This window comes from Colius striatus, chromosome 2 (assembly GCF_028858725.1).
Source record: "Colius striatus isolate bColStr4 chromosome 2, bColStr4.1.hap1, whole genome shotgun sequence".
Taxonomy (NCBI): Eukaryota; Metazoa; Chordata; class Aves; order Coliiformes; family Coliidae; genus Colius; species Colius striatus.
The window spans coordinates 84,027,185-84,049,910 of NC_084760.1; the positions used below are offsets into that span (position 1 = coordinate 84,027,185).

The 22,726-nt window shown below is 34.3% G+C and overlaps 1 protein-coding gene across 2 annotated transcripts in view; it reads left to right on the plus strand.

Annotated features, from left to right (window-relative positions):
• The window catches only part of LRPPRC (leucine rich pentatricopeptide repeat containing), a 93,975-nt gene that overhangs the window by 17,539 nt on the left and 53,710 nt on the right, over positions 1–22,726 (plus strand). For both annotated transcript variants that reach the window (XM_061991335.1, XM_061991336.1), the window contains exons 8-21: positions 599–743; positions 1,495–1,637; positions 1,929–2,034; positions 2,116–2,223; positions 7,958–8,076; positions 8,716–8,809; positions 12,258–12,327; positions 15,293–15,320; positions 17,529–17,586; positions 18,667–18,773; positions 18,987–19,064; positions 19,406–19,459; positions 20,166–20,279; positions 21,474–21,604. In XM_061991335.1, coding sequence (XP_061847319.1) covers positions 599–743; positions 1,495–1,637; positions 1,929–2,034; positions 2,116–2,223; positions 7,958–8,076; positions 8,716–8,809; positions 12,258–12,327; positions 15,293–15,320; positions 17,529–17,586; positions 18,667–18,773; positions 18,987–19,064; positions 19,406–19,459; positions 20,166–20,279; positions 21,474–21,604 — 1,355 coding nt within the window. The remainder of the gene's footprint in view (positions 1–598; positions 744–1,494; positions 1,638–1,928; positions 2,035–2,115; positions 2,224–7,957; positions 8,077–8,715; positions 8,810–12,257; positions 12,328–15,292; positions 15,321–17,528; positions 17,587–18,666; positions 18,774–18,986; positions 19,065–19,405; positions 19,460–20,165; positions 20,280–21,473; positions 21,605–22,726) is intronic.

Below are 22,726 nucleotides of genomic sequence, written 5' to 3' on the forward strand. Positions count from 1 at the left end.
ACAATTTAGGTATTCATGAAGTACAGATAAGATAATGCTGCCTTACAGCCCTTGGTGTAGCTGCTTTTTTTTTTTCAAGTGTTCTCACTTACTTTTTTTAAAATCAAAGAAATATTCAGAAAGGAAAGTGAGAAGAAAATTGGTTTGAGTTTAATAAATAGTATCAGATGGAGAGGATCAAATCAAGGAAGAAGATGTGGGAAGCATAATATTGTTCTGTGACTTTCAAATTAGACAAATCATCATCAACTAACCTTTCAGACATGAACAGAAAGTTTGATTAATAATTATCTCATTTTCAAAGTAATTTATTTAGAAAGTAAACTCTCAGTGGGAATACCTATGATTTTGTATTTTATTAGATACTAGAGAAAAATCTGGTATATCCTTTTAATCTGTCCCTTTCATATTTAACTGTCAAAAGGTGTTTGAGGCCCCCTCTGTAGATCTTGAGTATTCTTTCTACCATATTTCAGATATCTAAACCCATGGTTTTAAAGAAGGAAAAAAACTAGCTTTTAGAGACTTTAAAAAATAATATTTTTTTATTTTGAGACACTTCAGAGTGTATTAAAGTTAAGTTCATTCTGATTTACAGACTCTAGAAGAGGTTGAGAAGACTGAAAGTTACCTTATGGATAGGATTTTGATGCAGGTGATTTTTAGCCTTGCCAAAGCTGGATATCCTCAGTACATTGAAGATATTAAAGAACGTGTCAGATTTGAAAAGGATTTAATTCCAGGTATGTCCTTGTTTACTGCAGCAGTGTTTTTCTGCTCAGGGTGAACAGGAGAAGCATTTTCTTTTTCTTGGGTTTTTTTTGGACAGTAACTTATGTTAACAAAAATAGGTAGCTCTTTAGTTTTCTCTTGAATACTTAAGGAAGATACTATCTTTGCGATTAGTTTTGACTACATTTGTGGTGCTGTAGGTCACATTTTGTCAAATTTAATTATAAAACAGTTTAAATAATTTACATGGAAAAAATAATTGTCAGTTTTTTTAACTCCTAAACTTTAAGATTTTATAGCCAAGCAGTAAGTGTGAAGTCCTTTCTTCAAACAACACTTGGAAATGTTATAGAAAGGAAGACTAAACACAATTTATTTTTCTTTTATCAACCATTGAAGTCAGTTTTGGATCTCAGTATGTGTATTCTGGTTGATACTTGTTAAGTATGCTTTATGCATTTTCCACTTTTTGAGGTGTCTAGAAATGTGTTTCTTTAACTATCCTGTGGTGCTGCAGTGGTGATGCTTCTGCAGTTTTTGGCACGGTCTTCTAATGGAAAAGTGAATTTTATTGATAAACAGAAATAATTCTGAAACAGGTGGTCTCAAATTTGATTGGTTAATCCAGTTTATAAGTATGCTAATGACGCTTATAAAAGGTTTACTTTCCTAGCTTTCACTGATGTTAGTAGTTTGATGTAAAAATAGTTATATGCACTTCTGTAACTTTGTTGTTCTCTTTGTTTGTTTTTCAATTCTTAGATGCAATGAACCTGTGTTTGACTCTGATAACTCATGGCTTTGAAGACATAAGTTTCCATATTTTGAAGTCTCTTAAACATTTATCACGTGATAATGTGGACCAGGGTAGCTTCTTCTTGCAACATTGTGTAAATAGAGACGTGGTATGTATAACAGTGATACTTTTTTCCTAACATACTAGTAATTATGACATACTAGTATACTAATATACTAATGATTTAGTATAATGTAAATGTGAAAATGGGAAATATTTTTGCACAGTTCTTGAAAAACAAAGATTTTAATATGTTAAATCAACTTGTGTAGGTAATAGAAATTCATAAAAGAATCTTGTTTTGCATACGTAATGCCCATTTCCTAACCATCAGAAGAATCTCACTTTCTTAACAACTTGAGAAATTGAAAAAGAAATTAATTTTTTACATTCTCTACAGCCTCTGAACAAGCTGAAGCAATTTTGTAGTGAGTTAAAAGAAGCAAAAATGCATTCAACCCCATTAGCATTTATTTTGCGTTGCGCTTTGGAGGCCAACAAATCAGGTATTATGCTTATTTACTTATTTTACATATACTTACTTGAAGTACTTGGTCACTGTTTAATTATCTTGTGAATATTTTCAGCCTTGGCCATTGATGTGATGAAGATGATGAAAGAAGAGGGCTTGCCACTCCGACCTCACTATTCCTGGCCACTGCTAGTTGGGTTCCAGAAAGAGAAGAATCTTAAAGGTTAGTTACCTGATAAATGCTCATATAGCTTTATTGAAAACCTAGTGCACAAATCATTATTAAAGTGTTACTAGGAGATTTGGTGGAGTCGTAGAATAAATGAAGACCTTGCCCTAGCTGTGTATCTTACTTTGTTGCCAACAATTTTTCATGGGAATCAGAATCAGAGATTCTCTTCCTTTAGAAAGACTTTTATTTTTAATATTTCCTTTGTTACTTAATTATGATACAGTTCTACAAATTTAAAGTCCACTTTTGCATAGAAAGATGTGAGAATGTTTGATTATCTTTTTAACTCTTTACATTCTTTCTGCCTTCACTGTCTCTTTTTGCTGCTCAGTACTTTTACAGAGTTTGCTCTTGAAGAAACTGAAATCTGAGTGAAGAATTTAAAAGTAAGCTTGTATTATAGTATCTCTCTTGAACTGCAAGCCCAATCCGTTTTTCAAGCCAACTTCTTATTTTCTACCTGGTAAACCAAATGTGAGTTTTGTTACAATAAAAACTGCAGGCGAACTTACATTGCTGATTGTGCGAGCCTGACCTGACAGCATACTGATTGAAGGACAGAAATGCTCAATCTTTGGGATTCTTAAGTAGGTTTAAGCATTTAGCATGCTTTCCCCTGTTACACATGGGGATGTCTACAGGATATGAATAAGAATTGAACAAATATTAAATTTTAGAGTACAGTATCTAATTCTTTGGTTTGCGTTATTGGTAATTCAGAAAGAATGGTATTGTAAAAAGATGCTTTTAAGAGAAGTACTTCCCCCTTGGGGAAACAAAAAACTGTCTTTTTCATCTTATCTCACAGTATAATGCGCTTTAGAATGAGATGCAGAGTTGTTAGTGTGACACTGGGTGACAAACAAAATGCACAAACAAAAAAAAAGTGCTTTTAGCAGACTCTTCATATCGCAATTTTATCTTAAATATACAGTCACATTCCAGTTTAGAAGAAATGCTGAAACAAGTATTCCCTAATTGTTTCTGGCTATAAAAATGTCTCAAGTATTTCTCAAAAAGCCTTTGTGAAAACAATATGCAGTTTTTATTAACTCTTTAGGCTCTGTTCCTGCTAGACTATTTCCCAAGTTTATCTTCTCCCAGGTTTTCAAATGCTTGAAAGTTCTCTGATATTTTAAAAGTCTGGTAGCGTTGTTTTAGATGAGTCCTTTGTGACTTATTGGAAGTACAATGTTGTCAAAAATAGGTAAATTGAAATCAGTGTCATACTTCTTAATATGGCTGCTGCCTACCGAACAAAACATGCATTTGGTTACTCCATGGAAAAATTCACCTCACTAACACAGTTATAAGAGACATCATAAGTATTTGTAGATTTAGACTTAGCTCCCAAAACTGAAGCAATATCTGTCTGTCAAGAGAAACTCAAGTTTCCGTATCTCTTTTGGTCTTTGGCAACATCAGAGATTGCTTTATTTTGGATTCCTACTGCAGAAATTGACTAGGCTTTGGCAAGTAGTTCTGCTGCAAGTCATGTAAGCAAATTGAGGAAAAAAAATGATTAAAGAACTCTCTATTCTGTCTTCCTTGGCCATTTTCTAGAGAACCTCTCTTTCCTTCTGCACAGGCATTGGATACATTAACTTTTCTATGGATGAATGATAATACTGTGGATTTGAAAACACAATTTTGTAACCTGGTACTTAGTCTTTAAGTTTGAATTGTCAAGGTTGAATGCTGCTACTGTGTGCATACCTCCAATGGTCAGTGATTTTGCAAGTCTTAATAAGATAACAAAGTAATTTCTTCTGCAGTGAAGAATCAGTGGAATTATTCTTGCTGCAGTGAAAAAAGTGGTCGTCTTCTTTCCCCCGTGTAAGCTCACATTCGTTTTTTACAATTCAATAATGAAAAAGTGAATCAATGGGCTTTGCTACCTAAAAGTACAACCAATGTGCTTGAAGAAAAGTAAACAGGGAAAAATACACCGACCTTGAAATTCATAGTAATAATAGAGCAAAAAAACAATACTGCAGTGAGAACCAAAAGCTGACAGCAGATACTAAATGAATGGAATGTTGCTTTCTAGCAGCAAACAGTAATCGACCTGTGAACAGTAGTGTAGATAGTCACTGTATCACATCGCTTATGAAAAATGAAATAATAATTCCCATTTCTTCCAAGTAGTACTGCCCAGCCTAATGTGTGTATTTTCCTTGTGGGTATAGGTAATGCTGAAAATGGAAAAGAACTTGGAGGGAAGAGTACTAAAAATCTGGTGTGATGCAGACATTGGACTAAATAATCATTAGAGAGTATAGAATATAAGCAATAAACTATCTAGAACTGCAGGGTACAAATGTCGGAATCATTATGCATAATGTGACCCAAACAAGTATATAACTAGTAGTAATGTTTAACTATATGTTTATCTCATATTTAGTGTAACAAATGCTGACACTGGATATCAAAGGAAATTCCCTGACTTCTGCATTATGGAATTGAGTTAGAAGAAAAGTAACAGTCAATTGGTGACTAGGAGGAATGAAACTAAGCAAGGCCATTTTTAAATACACAATGGAGAACTTAACCACTTCGAAATAGCAAAACAGCTCTTTTTAGTCATTTTACGCACACAAATAATTTCAGATGGAGTATTCTTTCTTTTAAGTGCATCTAAGTTGATAACTACTTACTTCCATTTTTATTTATTTATTGAAGTAAATGCTGTAAAGCTTTTAGGAAAGTGCTTGTGCAGTTTCAAAGATCACTATGCAGTGGATCTGAAACTGTTACTGGCACTGAGATTCATCTTGTGTCAGATTATACAGTAAAACCAGGAGAGCCGAGTATAAATAAGCACAAATGATTTACACTGTGACTGAATAGTCTTATCACTCCCCTTCCTCTTTTATAATCATTTTCTTTTTAAAGATGATTTTTAAGTCAGCTGTGTATTTCACTTTTTTATTAAACTGTTATTATGTACACAAGCCATAGTTAGTGAATGGTAATTAAATTTTTACTTTGGGGAAATAAACGAAATAAGAGTCGGAGTCCAGAGAGGAATAAGGGTGGGGATTTAACAAAGTAACTGTTTGAAATGTTTTCTTGTAGACAGACTTTTCTGACAGAGGAGGAGTGCATCTGAAACTAACAGCACAGCAAAAATAAGTAGTTTTCATGAATGAGACGTCACTTTTCAAACTGGAACTTAATTTTAATGCCTGATTTTAGTGCCCTTGTACATGTAGAACTGTATATAACTGCCTTAGAAACCCCCCTTATTCTGATGAGTGTGCTTTGTGAAGAAGGCTCAATATATTGAGAAACTTAGGAAATGAAAAGTGGACTGATATGCAAATCTCAACATTTCACTTCTTGAAAAGCAGCAACTTAGTTTGCTGTACCATTGAAATATTATGGCCATCTTGTAATTAATCTCTTATGTATTTGATCTTGGAAATATGAATTTGAGTCTGGAGTCTGTTCTGTTGTGGTGTTTAAGTGCTGTTTTCAGCATTGACAAAAAGATGATCAGAAGTTTGGCTGGGTCTTGTTCCCTATTTCTGTTCTCTTTCCACTCAGTCGTTTAGTTTTAAATACTCAACTCCTGCAGTCCTTAGATACCTCGGCCCAAGATCTCGAAAACCTACTCTTGGATTAAGCAGGGAGATGACTGGAAGACTTTACAGTGCATTTTAGTCATACCTAGTCTTCTGGATCACTAATCTCCCAAGTGAGATGTGCAAGATAATCCATTGGGTTGTGAGTAGGCTGTTAATAAATATTTAATACTTTTTTTACTTTCTTGTTTTGTATATGTTTTAAAACAAGAAGATATCAGCACAGTAGTACCTGTATTAAATTTCTAAAGAAACTAACATGTATTGGGGCATTGTTTTCAAAAAAAAGTTTGGGAAACCGTTGTTCTAGATAAATGCGACTGCACTTCTGTCTCTATTGCCTAGTCTATTCTTTGGTTTGGAGAGAGAGGAGAGATTAGAGTGTTTTCCAATACAAGGAGTAAAGAATTTATAGAAGCCCACACACATAATGCTCAAGTCTTATTTCATGCATATATTTGACATATCTATAATATTTTGATTGAAGTGGAGATGTTTCCTTGCTTTGTATCATGGAAGGTATTTGTGTGATAAGAAAGTAGTTCTACTCTTGAGGTAGGAAATGTGTGGCAGCATTTTTTTTTTATATAAGTTTGAGATTAATATGCCTTTGTGCAGTATTGTTACTGGTGTTTTTCTTTTATCTGCATCTCACTGTTGTCGTCTTGATACATGCGTTTTCCTACTCAGGAACTACTAGGGAAGGGGATGCATAACAAGCCTTTTTCTAGTCTGTTCTAGATACAGGAGATTTCAACTGAAGTCTGTATTTGCCACGCTTTATTCACTATGGTATCTAGTTCTTGGTCTTCAAACTGCTTTCTAGAGATATAGTTATTTTTGAAAAAGTTTCAGCACAAGAGGACTTAATATATTTTCTGGGAAGTTGAAAACGTGACATAGAAACTAGCTGTCAAAATCTGAAAGGTATCAAGAAAGACTTAGTGTAATTAATTCTTCATATTTTTGCAGATTCTGGGCCAAAATCAGAGTTTTGTTTAAGGCAAACTCGAGCAGATGATGCGACTTTAATCTAGTGTGACTTGTCTGCATGTATTTTCAAGTGCTCAAAGGGAATTCACATTTGATTATTTGCACCATAGTGCACTGCATAAAATATTCATGGAAGTGTCACTTTTCCATAGGTGGCACTCCAGGGCAAAGACAGGGACTTTGGGAAACTTTACAATTTTGAAGTAATAAGTATGAAATGAAAGTTGAAAAAAACATATGCTATTTGGTACCAGTGTCCTGCAGCAACTGACAAATCATTTTTAGACCAGCAAAAGATGATAATACCTGTATTAGTTTTGACAGGCTTTCAGAGTTCGCTAGTTAGAGTTCCTGTAAGAAGTTTCTGTAAATCATAAGAGTGTGAGCAATTAAAAAGCATGATGTATACTCTTAGAACTCTACACTAACTGCTGAACTATTAAGATTTGCTGTCTGTTGTCTTCAAAAGCATATCTATAGTAGTCATGTACAGTCTAGTTGTGTGAATTATCTGAACTCTGTTAAAGTTACACCTGGGGCTTGGGTGCAGCTTTTCTCCAGCATTTCTCTGAATTTCCAGTTTGAAGCTGATGCATTTAGATAATCAACCTTTTTGCTTATAAAAATGTTAGTTGTTTTAAAAAATTGAGACAGATCTTGAAAGCTTGCCTTGCTAATCAGTGTTGGATATGGGAGAAAAAAAAGCTAAAAATATGTTATGTATAGAAGAACGCATTTCTGTCTTGAATTTTGCTATATACCTTACACCAAATTTCATATTTGTTTTATGCACAATAATAATGAGCATTTTGTAATGTCTGTCAAAAATGTTTTGCAAACAGGGCTAAGAGTTTACTGTTAGAAAATGACTTTGTACGCTAGCAATTTTAGACTTTGCCAAAAGTTTTATGGTTTTGACAGCGCAGCACACAAGAGGAAGTTTAGTAAATATATTCTGAGTTTCACAGTTAAGAACTTTATTAACATCTAAAATAAAAATGCAAATTTTACCTGAGTGTTTCACGGAGGGGAATTGAGGACAGAAGTTGTTTTTTTGAAAAGCAGCATGTATTTTTAACTGTTGAGAGTCTCAAGTTTTTATTATCCTGAAATGCCACTTTGCCTGACCAGTTTTGCTTTGATAGGTGTCTTTGAGGTCCTCAAATTGATGCACAAGTTGGGGGTGGAAATTGATGCAGAAACATACACAGACTATGTTTTTCCAAATTTTGCTGATAGTGAAATTGCCCGTGCCCAACTGAAGGTGAGTTTACATTTAAAATTTGTCAAAATGACTGTTGTATGGGTTGTTTTCCTATACTCTGCGTGAGGGCTTTAGAACCCTGTAATGCTTTAAACGTGAACCTAGTATGATGAAGCCTCTTAAGAATATTTAGATTACTTTAGAAACAGTTGTTGCACTGTTAGTCTGTTTACTGTGTTTTTTCTCTTACTGCTTTTGTTTCTCACGTTCAGAGCTAACAAAAATACTTTGCTTGACATTTACTATCTTTCTCTTTCCTGGAAGTGGAAAATTAAATAAATTCATGTCCTTTTTTTTACTGGGGATTAGAGGCATTACAATTATCTGTGATAGTTCTTTGGGTGGGTTTTTTGGCTTACTGAAGATTTCAGAATTGCAGACTAATTTTAACTGTCTCATTCTTCTGCCTTTGGTGACTTTGTCTCTTGAAACTGATTTCAATAGAAAGGCTGGATAATTTTTGATCAGTGGCAGCTTACCTGGTGTAGCCATGTAGACTTCTGTAGTGCACCCTCTATGTTCTCAGCAATTATTAATGCAAGATTGCCAATGTCATTTGTGAAGGAAGCATTTAAAAACATCAAGTTTCAGAAGGTCTTCTCTGTGTGTACTTCCAATGATTGATTGCTTTATCTTCAGAAAAATGACTGCCTCTTCGAAACTGTGGGACTCTCTGTGGCAGAAATAAGATACGAAGCGGTATGTGGAAGACTGAACAATGTTCTTTCTCTGTGTAAGTAATGTTGCATATTGCTACATACTTGGTCATAGTGTTGATTGGTTGTAGGTTGAGATTTACATGTATTAATACATGAGGTTTAGAAGATATGTGAGCAAGGTTTTATTATGTGAAGTCATCTATGGTGAGATGTCAGACCATTTGAAACTACCAATTCTGGACAACGTGTCCTGGTAAATTTTTTTTTTTACTACTGAATCTGGCCTTAAGATTTACATGGGAGGCAATTACAAGTCACAGTTTTGCTGTGATTGTGGTCGGATTTTGAACCTCTTGTAATTAGGGAGTTTGAAGAGAGACTTTGCCTTGCACAGTGACTGTTAATTTGTTTGGGGAGGGATTGCTTTTGTTTGTAGCATCAATTGGAACAGGATGCTAGTCTAACAATAATGGCAGTACTTTATACTGCAGAATTATTAATGAAAGCACCAGCTTTAAAGAACTGGTTGGCACTGATGTTAACCTGAGGCTGCTTTGCTGATCTCTTGTTCATGGAAGTAGTGTGTATAAATTGGATAGGTGACAAAGTTGCAGCAGCATTAATTAATCACTTTTTAAAACTTTTACTTGAAAAATTGTTCTAATGCTCAGTGCTTGCAGAAGCTAACTCATGTAATTGCAGCTGTTTAGTCTAGAGAAGTGGAGACTGAGGGAGGATCTCATTAATATTTACAAATATCTAAATGGTGGATGTCAGGAGGCTGGGGCATGCCTTTTTGCTATGGTATCTAGTGTTGTCACCTCTTGGGACAAGGGGTAATGGAATGAAGATGGAACACAAAAAGTTCCATTTAAACATAAGAAAAAACTATTTTGCTATGAGGGTGATGGAGCCCTGGCACAGGCTGCCCAGGGAGGTTGTGGAGTCTCCTTTCTTGGAGGTCTTCAGGACCCACCTGGACACGTTCTTATGTGACCTCATCTAGGTTGACCTGCTTCTGTAGGGGGGTTGTAGTGGATGAACTCTAAGGGTCCCTTCCAACCCTACCATTCTATGATTCTAATTGACTGAATAGATGGGATGGATTTGCTTGTTCAAGGAATATATGTTTCTCTTAAAAAATTAAATACATTTTTTCTTTTCCTAGTATACTGAGACAACTAACTAAACCTAAATTTGGGCTAAATCTGATACAGAATGATCTTTTTTTAAACAACAGTTTCATGTGTTCAAGATGCAGGGAAAAGCTTAAGCAGTCTTTTGCTGCAGTTGCCATTAACTGTTTTTAACAAATGTAGAAATATGTAGTCTGTACACCATGACCCTAAATGAGTGTTTACCAATCAGTAATTTTTTTTCTTTTATCTGGGAGATTTATCAATTAGTGAATCTTTAATATTCATTGTATATTCTGCCATTAGTTTGTGCGTTCTTATGACAGAAACAGGAACATAAAACATGAAAACTGAAATACGTAAAATATATCTGAACATTTGTTTGAAAGGATAACTATTAGGAGTCATGAAAGTCAGATTTTTTGTGTTGTATGGCACAAATACATGTGTGTCTGGTTTATGGTAAATGTACATGATATCAAAAGTATACAGGCACATGCAGTAAGCTGCATTCTGTGTTAAGAGTTATGAAATTAGTCTCACATACTGGGTGATTTAGCTGTTGTCTGTGTAGTAGATTTAAATCTTGTAGTGATATTTCTGTTTACAAAGACCAGGGTTAATAATTCATGGAGACATACAAAATTTCTTTTGAACTTGAGCTTTAAAGGAAGGTACTCTTGTAAATAGTTTACCAAGCTGAAATGAATGCTAGTAAATCTAATTAGCACCTATGTAATGATAAGGCACAGATATTAAACAGCTGATTGTTTTTTTGTTTTTTGTTTTTTTTTTTGACTTGGCTCCTTTTGCAGTATTACAAAGAGGAGAAGAATAAATGGAGTATGGAAAGTAGTTCAAGATTGTCTCATCAGTGTAGTCAGGGTAGGCGAATGTTGGTTATTAATGCTGGTTGCTATCTAGGTGTATTGATTCAGCTTCTCATGCCTTATAATGTATAGATTTCTGCTACTGACAAGATGAAAACTACGAAGCATCAGCTGAGGAATCTGGGTGCATAAGGCAGTGTACATGAGAGCTGCTTTTTCCCTTTATCATGCCGTTCCATTCCACTTCATTGTCAGCCCCTTGATTTTCTCAGACTTGTTTGTTGCTAAGGAAACCAGGTTGCCGATTGTCAGAAGCAGCTGAGCATACTAAGATGCTTTTCTGCTCGTCTTTTTATGAGCAAAAAGTTTAATATACTACTGGAGGAGGATTTGTATTGAGGGTTTCTTGAAACCAACTTTACCTGAGATTTTCAAACTAAAATAGATGTTCCAACATGTACAACTTGGAATTTTCTAAATGGCTGCAGTTACACTAAGGAGTAGTATTAATGTTTCTGCCTTTTATTTTCCAGTTTCCTATAGAGCTGGTTTTTTTTATTTCAGTTCTACCATATATCTGTATCACAGCCTTTGCTGAAAGGGCCCAGTGCCTTCAGGTTTTTACAGGGCTTAATTTTATTGTGATGGTGTAGTCAGGTGATGATAACTTCACATGGGACTCAAATGCATCTACTACTGTATTTTTTTCTTTGTTGGACTATTGTGCTGGAATTAGACACAGCAGTTCTAGAGGAAGAAGGTAGAATGATTTGGAGTATTTAGCCAACAAATGATGTAAAAGTGAAGACACAGGGCATAACTGTAAATTTAAGTAATTTTACAGTACCCTTTGTGTTCAACCGATATTATAAACAGCAATATTTTGAACTGTGTATCTTTCTGGTTTTTTCTCCTTTTTATTTTTAACTTAATTCAGTGGATAGCACTTTACATGGAACTACTTTTTCTTGCTTGTCAGGCAACTTCTATCAGCAGAAGGCAACACCTAAGAAATTACAATTTAGTTGTTTGGTTTCAAAAAAGAAATTAAATGAATGTAAAACAAAATAGAAGACAAAAGCCTGTTTTAAGGCAGATATTCTGTCTAAAACAATTAGCAAACCATTTACATCTCATGGTTCTTTTTTTGTTCCAGCAGTACTGTCTGAAGATTTGATTAGGATTGTTTGAGTTCTATTTTGCTTTTTTGAGCATAGTATTTTCTTCAGTCTTGAACTTCTTTACATATAAGATGCTTTCTGCTATTACTAGTTTGTATAAAACACTAATAACTGTTGACATTAAAGGCAATGAAGAGGGAGAAAATGTCTTTTAGAGTATTTGATCCTTTTCAAAACAGAGCAGATTTAGCACTGGTAAGATCAGGACTATTTCAAATACCCTGGCATTTGAAATTTTGATTTACAAATGTTTGTGAGCAGTAGTTAAACTAACAAAATAGTTCTTATGACACCCTGTTTATATAAACTACTGACTTGTTGCTGTTCAGAAATTATTTTACAATGACTATTCAGACACATTTCTTTAATTTACAGTGTCTTCAACAAGCACACCTGCTATTGATTCTCGTCAGTTTAGAAACAGCCTCGTTTTGGGTTTTAAAAGGTAAGGTTGCTATAGAAATACTTTTTTTTTCTTTTCTTTTTTTTTTTAATTTATAGCAAAGTTCCCTCTTTTTTGCCTTGTTTAAAACAAGTCTGCATACTCCTCCTCACATCACATTTGAAAATTTACAAGTAGACTTCCAGGTGTAGCAGAACTGAGGGATATCCTTTCTCTTCCTGATTTCCTTAACTCTGCTATTTATGAGCATACCTTTGAAGTTATGTATACTTTAGATTTAGACGACCTTGGTTCTGTGGTGGTGAACAGTGTATAAACTTCTGAGAGTAGTAAACATTCAGGGGGTTTTCTTTATTTAGTTTTTTGTTTGTATACTGCTATGCTAATATAAGATTTCCTGAACGATTATCATCTGTTAACCATTAAAGTTGAATGAGTGCTTAATGAAGAAAAATACCAGTAGGAGCCAGGTGTATTCTACTCCATCTGATAACTTTCTGTGCCCTGTGGGTTAATACGATTCCTGAATGCTCACATTAAACACCTAGTATTGTGCTACATTGCCATAACTTGTATTCACAGCCTTTTGGTCTCAGTCTGCAAGGGGAATTCTTTGCTACATTGCAGACTTGTATTATGCAAGTAAATGTGAATTAACAGAGCATTTATGTCATTCACTGTTTTCCCTAGTCAACATCTAGATGTTTGCAGCATACCTACACCACTGAGAACCGGAGAAGTCACTTAACAAAATCAGCCTTCCAACTCTGGTCCTGAATAATATTAGTTTCTAAAATTTTGTAATGACCACAAGATATGACTGTGATTAGGTTGTATATTTTATCCTGGTAAATTGGAAATTCTATTAAGCTCATCCTGCTCTACCGTGGGAAAAAGAGAAAGAAAAACCTACAGGTGTTCAAATTTGGTTTGTTAACTAGGCTGTAGTTAACCTTGACATCCAAGGGACTGATAAGAGTACTTTACTCTTTCTTTTAGTAGTAAACAGTTTCAAATGTGTAAATTAAAAGCAACATATTTTGAAACATGTTTTCTCTTAAGTATAGATAAATATTCAGTTGAATTAGGACTTGTACTAGAAAAGAAACCATAAAAACACAACCAATATTGCCATGAAACACTCCCAACAATTAGAGAGTTGTGCAGGTGTTCAGAATGCGATTTAAAGTATCTTTAAAATATTGTCAATTTGCAGTGCGAAAACTAGCTACTGAAGAATCATACTCTTTTCAAGTGAAACCGTTTCTCTCCCCAGCAATGAAACCAATTACTGGTCTTGTGATTTCAATAGTTATTGAACATTTGGGCTAAAACATCAGAATTCTGAGGGAAATTAAGGTTAGAGGAGGGGGCGTTGTTGTTTGATTATTGTTCTTTTTTTTTTTTTTACTTCAACTCACTGTTTCTCCTTTTTCCTTGCCATTTTTAAGTGTGGCTTAAGTTTTTTCTTATTTCTTAAATACTAATCTCTCTTGTTTGCCTTCATTACTTTGTGGCTTCAGAAGGCATGCACAAGGTTGACTGTGCCTAAACGTCACCCCGGTATTTTTTCTGAAAGCTTGCTGGTTCATATTTTATTTCATATTTTAAAATGAATGGCTAGAAATGAAGTTAGAGGTTACATTAGAAGAAAACAATTTTTTTACCTTTTGTAGAGATTGTAGCAAGATTTTATGACTACATGCAGTTTCTGATGTTCGAATGAGCTGAGTTTAGGACTGGAGTACAAAAGTACAGGGTATGGACACTGAGGACACACGAACAATGTTGTGGCAGACTGCTTTATAGATTTCTGTTGAAGCTGCTCTTCTCTAGTAACTGCTTCGAAGTACTCCCATTCTGTCTGCCTGATGTACCATTACTATTTCAGAGTCAAGTACTTTAGGAAATTGATGCATTTGATATCTGCAGTTCATTGTCATGCTCTCAGTGGTGGAGCGAGTTCACACAGCAGAGCTTAACTAACCTCACAGATGGCTTTTTTTTTCATTCTCCCCTCTGTGTGGACCTGCATTTGACTCATTTTCAAACACAAATGGTAGTAGCTGCAGAAAAAGAAGAAATGTTTCGTAGGTATCAACCTTGTAAATAAAAATCCTAAAATTCTATGAATACTTTCAAGTTCCTGTGTGACTGTTCAGACTGACATCTTATTATCCCCTTCAGAGAATTACAGGAACAGAAAATAAGGTCATAAGTTTTTGTTCCCTTAACCTTATATAGGATAATGCTGCTTTATATTTGGCAAAAAGTTATAGCTTCTAGTAAGAATTTTGATCTTCTACAAAATGAAGTATTATGTCAGGTTTTTTATACTTCAGCTAGCTGATTAACATTCTGGTATGTCAAGTTTTTTACTTTCATGAGCCAATTAACATTTGATAGCCTGATAATGTACAGATCAGTGCTCTCCAAGTAGTTTCCAAGTAGAGAGGTGAAGTTAGCATTATTTTATGTTTTGTTTTTTGTGTTAAAATACTTACCTCAGTATAATAAGCATTATGCCTTAAGTAAGGTATTTGATTCCTTTTTTAAAATCTAATTTTAATGTACAGGAATCTAGATTTTTTTGCCCTAGCAAATTCCACTTAACGAATGTTTACTGTGTCAAGTGTGACTTATTTCAGTGAATCTGAATTTCTTGAAATGCTAAATAGAATGAAGTATAAAATAAAAAGGTACACTTAGGACATGTTACAAGATTGAAATAAAAATAAAACTAAAATACATTTTTTGTAGTCTTAGTTATCTGTTGTGATTGCTGCATTAGTTAAATTTATTTAGCAGAAACGATAACCCTATGTGCAGAAAGAGTACAGTACTTAACTCTGTACAGAGTTGGTTTAAAAAATGTGTGGCAATTATTGTGTTACTATGTTATTTAAATAATTTAGTTAAGATCCTCAGTGTTAATGATCTTAAAAAAGATACAAGAGTGGAATAATTTTGTTCCTTTTAATTTGTTATCCTTTGCTGCCCTCTTCAGCTCAGATGATGTACATCTTTGGAGCAAGGTAAGCTGAGATAATGCTGTGAATAAAATCCAGCTCTTTAGGTACTGTATGTTTGTGATACATCCCTTTAAATCTGAATTCTGAGCCTGATAATTGTAGACCTGATTAATTTGAGAGAGACTTTCATCAATGGCAGATGGTACAACTGTATGGCGTAAAAGTTTTCAAATTGGATAGTTAAAATCCAGTGTGGAGTTACTGTGTAGTTTATGCTACTCCTATTTCTAGGCGAATGTTTTTATAGCTGAAGGTAGTATGTAGTTGTAGGTTCTGGAACAAAGTCTGCCATGATTGTGCAATCTGACATTGTTTAAATCTCTTTCCTTCCTTTCCTAAACTTTCATCCTAACCCTATATTAGTACTAACAAAATAAGGCATTATTAGCATTGTAAAGTTTCTTGACTTAAAATATGGAAGGCAAAGCCATATAAAAGAAATCACTTAGATGAAATTAAAGGTAAATGACTGATTGTCTTGTCCTCTCTGTGGTGGGCTACCTGAGAAAGATACTGCAATATAACTTGATCTATAAATTTTGTGGAGCGCTACAATAGAGAACAAGTTGGCCAGGGATGTGGTTACAGAATTTGGGAAGGTATTCACTGTGCTTTTTGTCCTTTTTCTCTGATACTGTACCTGCTGACTAACAGAGTAGTACATGGCTTTCAGGATATTTTAGATTTTGCAAAGAAGTCCTGGGATTAAGTGGAAAATGTATTTTGAAACCTATTAATGACTTATATTACTCTTTTCTGTTCTGTGAAGATTATGGTGAGAGGATCCTCTGCCTCTATCCTTCCTTTTTTGCATTTAAAAACAAGAAGAGGGAGTGGAGAGAATAAAAAAGAGATCTCTTACTACTGCCATTATGGAACTAATTTGGAAACAGTCGAAGGACTGAAGTAATGGCAGTCTGCCTAGGAAGCAGTATCTAGAGTTACTTCTGCTGTTCTCCAAAATGGAAGAAAGATGCATTTTGTTGTCTTTGAATTTATGAGTGAATACATGTATTAACCTTCTAAAATAAGAAATACTAAATAATTATATATTTAACATTGGAAATACTATCAGACATTCTTTTTTAAAAAAAAATTTCCTTTTTGGTGTTCTCTGAGATTTGATTCAGATGGAGAACTGTTATGACTTTGTTGTACTTTATTGTAGTTTTAGATTCTTCTGTGTGTTGATTTGTGGTAGGAGGACAAAGGCAAAAGAGCAGAAGCTAAGGAAAACAGTAGTAAGCAAGTTGTAGTTTAACTGTGCACAGTGTCTGTGCAGTTAGAAGAATGAGAAGTGATAGATACGATATTACATTGCACATTTGGTATTTTCAGGCAACAACAATTGAAGATGAGGATTGTTTTTATTTTGTCATTACTTAAAACACAGCACTTTCACAGTGGGAATATATCTCCCTCTTAACTTTTTGAAGATTGCATTAATGGCAGATAAACCAAAATTCTTGAAATACTTAAAATCTCAGTTTTTAAGTAGAGATGGTGTAGTTTCCTTAAGAACAGTCAGACAGATTTTTAAAGTGATGGAGTTTAGATTAAAGGACTTGTAGGTAGGATGTAGGAGCTTTGGGGTAAATTCTTCTTTTCCTCTGAAGTAAAATTATGTATTCCTTCAGTTTGCATGTCTGATGGAATGTGTGCTAAATTAAGACAAATGCAGTTTGTTTTTGTGAATGCATATTTTTCCATTCAAAACTGGATTTATTTACAACAGCTGTACTCATTACCTTAAATCTAGCAGAACATGATAAATTATATTCCTCATTTTTTTTTTTTTAAATGCATTTGCTTCTTTCAAAATAATTTTCAAAAAAGGCTTTGCGGACCAATTTCAGCCTTTCAGTAAATAGGAATGCAATTGTAGCGTCTCTAGGAGTGACACTAGTTAATATTTGCTTTAAGCAATGTCTTATGATAGCTAACTTGGTGTAGAATGATGCATAAACAGAGTAGCAGAGTGTCTGTCTTACTGATGTACCTCAGAAAGCATTTTTGTTCACAATATTTTTTCCAGAAAAAGCTATTATTTTAAAGAAAATGTCTTTGTATTTCTTAGGGAATTACTATGATGTGGTAAAGAATAATACTTTAACAGAGAAATGCTTTATTATTTTGAGAATTCAATTTCAGATACTGTTTGTCCTTGCTTGCTTCTTTTGGCTGCAATGTACGATTATTCTGTCTTACCAGATAACAGAACTGTTGTACAAGGATGAACGTTATTGCCTGACGCCTCCAGGACCAACTGGTAGAGTTTCAATTTCTATGATTGTAACTTATCCACAAATCCGTTCTTCTGTGTAATGATGGGTTTGAGGGATTACAACGGTAAACACTGATTGCTTCTTTTTGAAAGTGAAATTTGAAAACATGTTGGGTGAAATCCTGATTCAAATAATCAGAGCATATTTTGTGAGATCCATGAGATCTTTTTTTCTAGAATTATAAACAAATCTGGCTGTTAATTTGTTTTACTAAATTTATTGATGTAGAATGAACAGAGTATTGGTGCTTAAATTCTTTCTTTTATTTTTAAAAGCAGTCTTGCAACCTAGTTTTACCTTTAGTAGCTTTTCTGATTTTGTAAAATAAAAAACCTTCTACTTTGAAATAAATATACTTTTTTTTGTATATGTATTTAAAAAAAAAACAACATAGGGTTTTTTTTGTCCCTCTCTTGGGACCAGAGGGGCAAGGTGGTATGAGGAAAGCTAACCTCTGAGAAGACTGTAATTTGATGCTTTTCCTATCCTTGGCCCCTCTTGGATCAATAAGAAACTTATCACTATTTGTTAAATCTGTTAATCTTGACTTCTGTTGGCTGATAGGTAGCCTCTTTGGTATTAGTTGATCTAATAAGTAAATTTTTTTTTGTTTCTATTAATACTGCAATACTTAATGTAGCTTGGTGAAGGAATAGAATGGGTAAAATGCACAGAATAAATATGCAAAGTGTTAGAAATCTGTTTTTCTTTTGACCAATGACAAAACATTTGTGGCAACTATTTGGGGTAGCAGGCAGGAAAGGGGGGGAAGGCCTTGGGCAGTACCACTTCTGTCACACAGTAGTGGAAAAAATAGATTGAAGTAAGATTCTGCACTGAAAAGCTGTCACTAGGTCTGAAAATAATTAATATTCCTTTCACTCACCAGTTAGATATGTGCTCCCAAACCACATAATCTCTATGCCTCAGTGATCATTGTTGCCATTTCAGAGCCTCTCATCAGGGTGACATCTCACACCAAAATGATTTCTTATAAATTAATCTTGATAACATGACAGTCTCGGTAATTTTAGTGGAATGCTTTCTCTTGTTTTTTTCCACAGAAGCTGTTGGCTATTTTCTTTATCACTTGATTGACAGCATGAGTGACTCAGAGGTACAGGCCAAGGAGGAGCGTTTGAGACAATACTTCCATCAGCTGAAGAAGATGGTACCATTTCATTTTTTGCTACATAATGCCTGTCCTGCCTGACATGTATCTATTAGATTTGAAATTGCTGCTTTTAAGTACAACCAGACCAGTTCTCAATGACATGCAAGAGCTGGAGACTTGAATTATGTCTGAGATAATTTCTGTTAGACAAATTTCAGTTTGGTTGTGTTTCAAAACTCATATAATTTTTTTCCCCACCTCTTGGTACAGAATATAGTTATCCCAACAACCTACTGCAGCGGCATTTGCAGACTGCTGGACTCCTCTCAAGTTCCTGAATTAATTAAGGTCTGTGGTCCTATAGCAATTACTTAGAAACAAAAAAATGGAGTATCAGTACTCTGTGAATATGTTCTCTTTTGTGAAATAAATATCTTTATGCAGTGATTATAAGTAAGCCTTTTAACCTTTCCATGATTTTTTATGAAGCTGTTTTCATTTCATATATGGAAGGGATACATTTAATAAGTGTTTTTCAAGTCAATGTAATAATGCTACAGAATACAGCTTTTTTTAAACTTTGCAATTATATCATTAACTTGTACATTTTTAGTATTTATATGCTTACTTAGAGGTTGAACTTTTTTTTGGAAGAGGATTATTGATATCTTTGTCTTGCTACATTTTAGGATGTAAAGTTACTGTCTTATAAAAGATCCCTGCCTACAGACAACATTCCAGAAGTAAGTAAATTCCCAGATAGCTATGAGTGTTCTTTCTGTAATAATAATGTTTGGATGTGGGTTTTAGATGAAGTGTAATGACTAGCTTTCAGATCATGGAAGTATATTAATGTTATTGAAATCTACCATTTGAAGTTCAGAGGTTGCTTTCCAAAGTAGGAGTAAAGGCTACCCAGATTCTCACATAGACCTGATACTTGACCTTGGAGTTGTCTGAGGTTTCATGCCTCAGTTTCCCATTCTATGTTTTGAAAGTTCTAGTTAGTTAACAGTGGTGATGTGAGGTTTAATTCATGCTTGTAAATTACAGTGATCTACTTGAGTGGCAGGAACCATATAAATCCATACTACTTCTAATGGTGGAGTGTCAAGTCTCCACTCTGCTGAGATCAGAGATGTAGAGATGGAAAAAGAAAGAGGCTTCTATTCCCTGCTTCCCTGTACACAAAGAATTGGGTACGAGAGAAATAGTTATGTTGACCTTTGTAGATATGCTTCTTAATGCTTTTTTTACTGTCTTCTGACTCAAAACTTCAATTAGTGTGTACTATTTAAACAGATAAAAGCACCTTAAATTATTAAAAAAAAAATCTTAAGAGTAGGAAAGAAGAGGATCATTTCATGTGTCTTTAATAAAAATGATCCGACAAGTTGTTCAGGGAAGGGTGTTTTTGCAATTGACATTCTTTCTGTTACTTCCATTTAGAGTGCTAAATCTGACGTGTCTGCTTTGGAGAAGAAGCTAGAAAAGCGAAAATCTGAAAACCAGCCTATTACAGATGTCTTGAAACAACTCATACGTGCTCTTTGTGAAGAAGAGGTATCTTAAGTAATGCAGAGATAATTGGAAACACATAGCTATATTTTAAAAGAGGCATAAATGACTATTATGGAAAGACATAGTTAAGCAAAGACAAGTGCAGTGCTTGAGGTTTCATGGTTTGATGCTTATAAATCAAACATAAGTGCAAAAAGCAATTAAATCAAAAGGTTAACTAATTTCAGCAACACCTTGAATGGCATGTTTTGGGGTTGCTGAAGTTTGTTTACAATAATCTGCAAAGTGAATGATAGTAACAGCTGTGATAGGTTTATCATACATGCCAAATGTCCTTTCAAGCCATGGCTCCGGTCTCTTATATCTAGATTGTCAAGCAACTGATACATGCACTAGTCATTTGCAATTCAAATATTACTAGGTTGTTAATGCAGGGATTGAAATTCCATTTTCCTGCAGGAGGAAAGCTCTTCTGAGATAAAGGGCCTCTTGCCTTCGTTCGGCAGGCGTCCAGCTGTAGTTTACATTCATTTAGTGTGTGTCTGTAATTTGTGGGGTATCACCACAGTTTTATTCAGTTTCTTGTTCAGTTTGATCCTGCCTATAAAGCTGTATATATAGGAACAGTAACAGTTGTGCAGATGATAGCACAATATTCTCTGTTACTAAGAACGCAGTTTAGAAGGAGTGATTCTTAGCTGTCAGTCTTTACAATTTTGTGTATAAAATAAAACTAGAAGCAAACACCATTGTAAGTTCAAAGTGGTCAAATGTTTGAATAGGAATGTGTAAAAAAAAAAAAAAGCTTTCTACGGGATTGTTTAGTTTTTCATTCTTCAGAAAGTAGTTTTATATGTTTGGCAGTGTACTAGGTGAAAAATGTTGCAAATTCAAATAAATACGAACTATTAATCATGTTTATGGGAACTATCTTGATTTTTAAAAAGGAAAGATTTTTCATAAACCGTGCTACAAATGGAATGACAAAGTAAGGAAATTCATTTAAAAATCTACTCTCAGGTTAATCTGAAAAGTGTTTTAGAAAAATAGTAATTTCTGCACAAATAACTTTCACTCATAAAATTAGCTAAAGCATTACAGCACTCTTTTTCAAATGTGGTCTTACACTACTAAAAGCACTAAAGCAGTTGTATAACCACACACTGAACATACAAGAATCATAGTGTCATATTGACTTTTCCTCTAGTTCACATCTTTGCTTTGTTCCTTTTTTAGAATATGCAAAAAGCCCTTGAAGTGAAAGCCAAATACGAACCGGACATGGTTGTCGGTGGCTATGCAGCCTTAATAAATTTGTGCTGTCGACATGATAATGTAGAAGAGGCAATGAACCTGAAAGAAAAAGTGTAAGTACACCGGCACTGAAACATGTCACAGAGATTTATGCTGATACACAGAGCTTGTTGAATTAAGTAGGTTGAGTATTAACCCCCTCATCCATTTTTAATTAGTTTTCCCTTCCAATGTATGTGCATTTAAAACAGTCACGGGTGTGGTTTTCTGAAACAAAAAATTTGCTTTCTATAATTGAACATCAGAAACAGCTATTTTGTATGGTCAGTATCTTTTTTTTTTAAGGCAAATTGCTATATAGGATCTGTTTTTATTTTAAACATAATAATGTCTGAATTGAAGTTTTGCTTAATTTAAGAAAAAAAAATGTACCTGTATTATGTGTTGAGAAGCACCTAGAATGCTTAGAATATGCTGTACCTATATTGTCTTTAGAATAGCAGTGTTTCAGAGTGACATTATTTTAAGACGGTGAACAAACATTTTGCTTGAAATTTTTATTTTCAGAGTTTTACGTCTTGGCTTTGAAAAGTAGCTCCTAGCTAAAAACTGCTATGTGTGATTTAGCCTGGAACTAATTCTTATGGATCATCTTTCTTTTTTGTCCCCTTTTCACATGAAAACCTCCTTTTGGTCTGATGCTATAGTGAATGTAAAACAAGTTACACATTACTTAAAGGTTCTCCCTTTCACATGCACTCACAGAATATTTGCTTTGGTTTTACACTAGGTTAGAAGGCAGGTACTCATTACACCTTGCTAGTGTTTGAAATTTTGTGAGATGATTGAGCTATGAATAGCAAAAAATTTGTCCCTCTGCAGGTAACAGTCGCGCGTTGGTTTTGGCTGTACTGTCACTCTCAGACAATTCCCATAGTGAGCTTGCATGAAGTGAAATTGAGTCTTCTAGTGGAGCTACACTGCAGTAGCATGTTCTTACTAATCTGCCTCAAGTGTAGCATATCGCTAAGAAGTGACTCTGAATTGTTCCAAAAAGAAACAACAGAGAAGGAATTAATTTTAGAACTTCCAGGAAAAAAAGAAACCAAATGCATAGCAGAAACTTCGAAGTAGTAGCTTTTGAATTGGTGCTATAGGTGAATAGTTTTGTGTTTGTCATTGAAAAGAATATGGCCCTGCTTGAGCCATGTGGACTTAGTTTTATTCACAGAAAT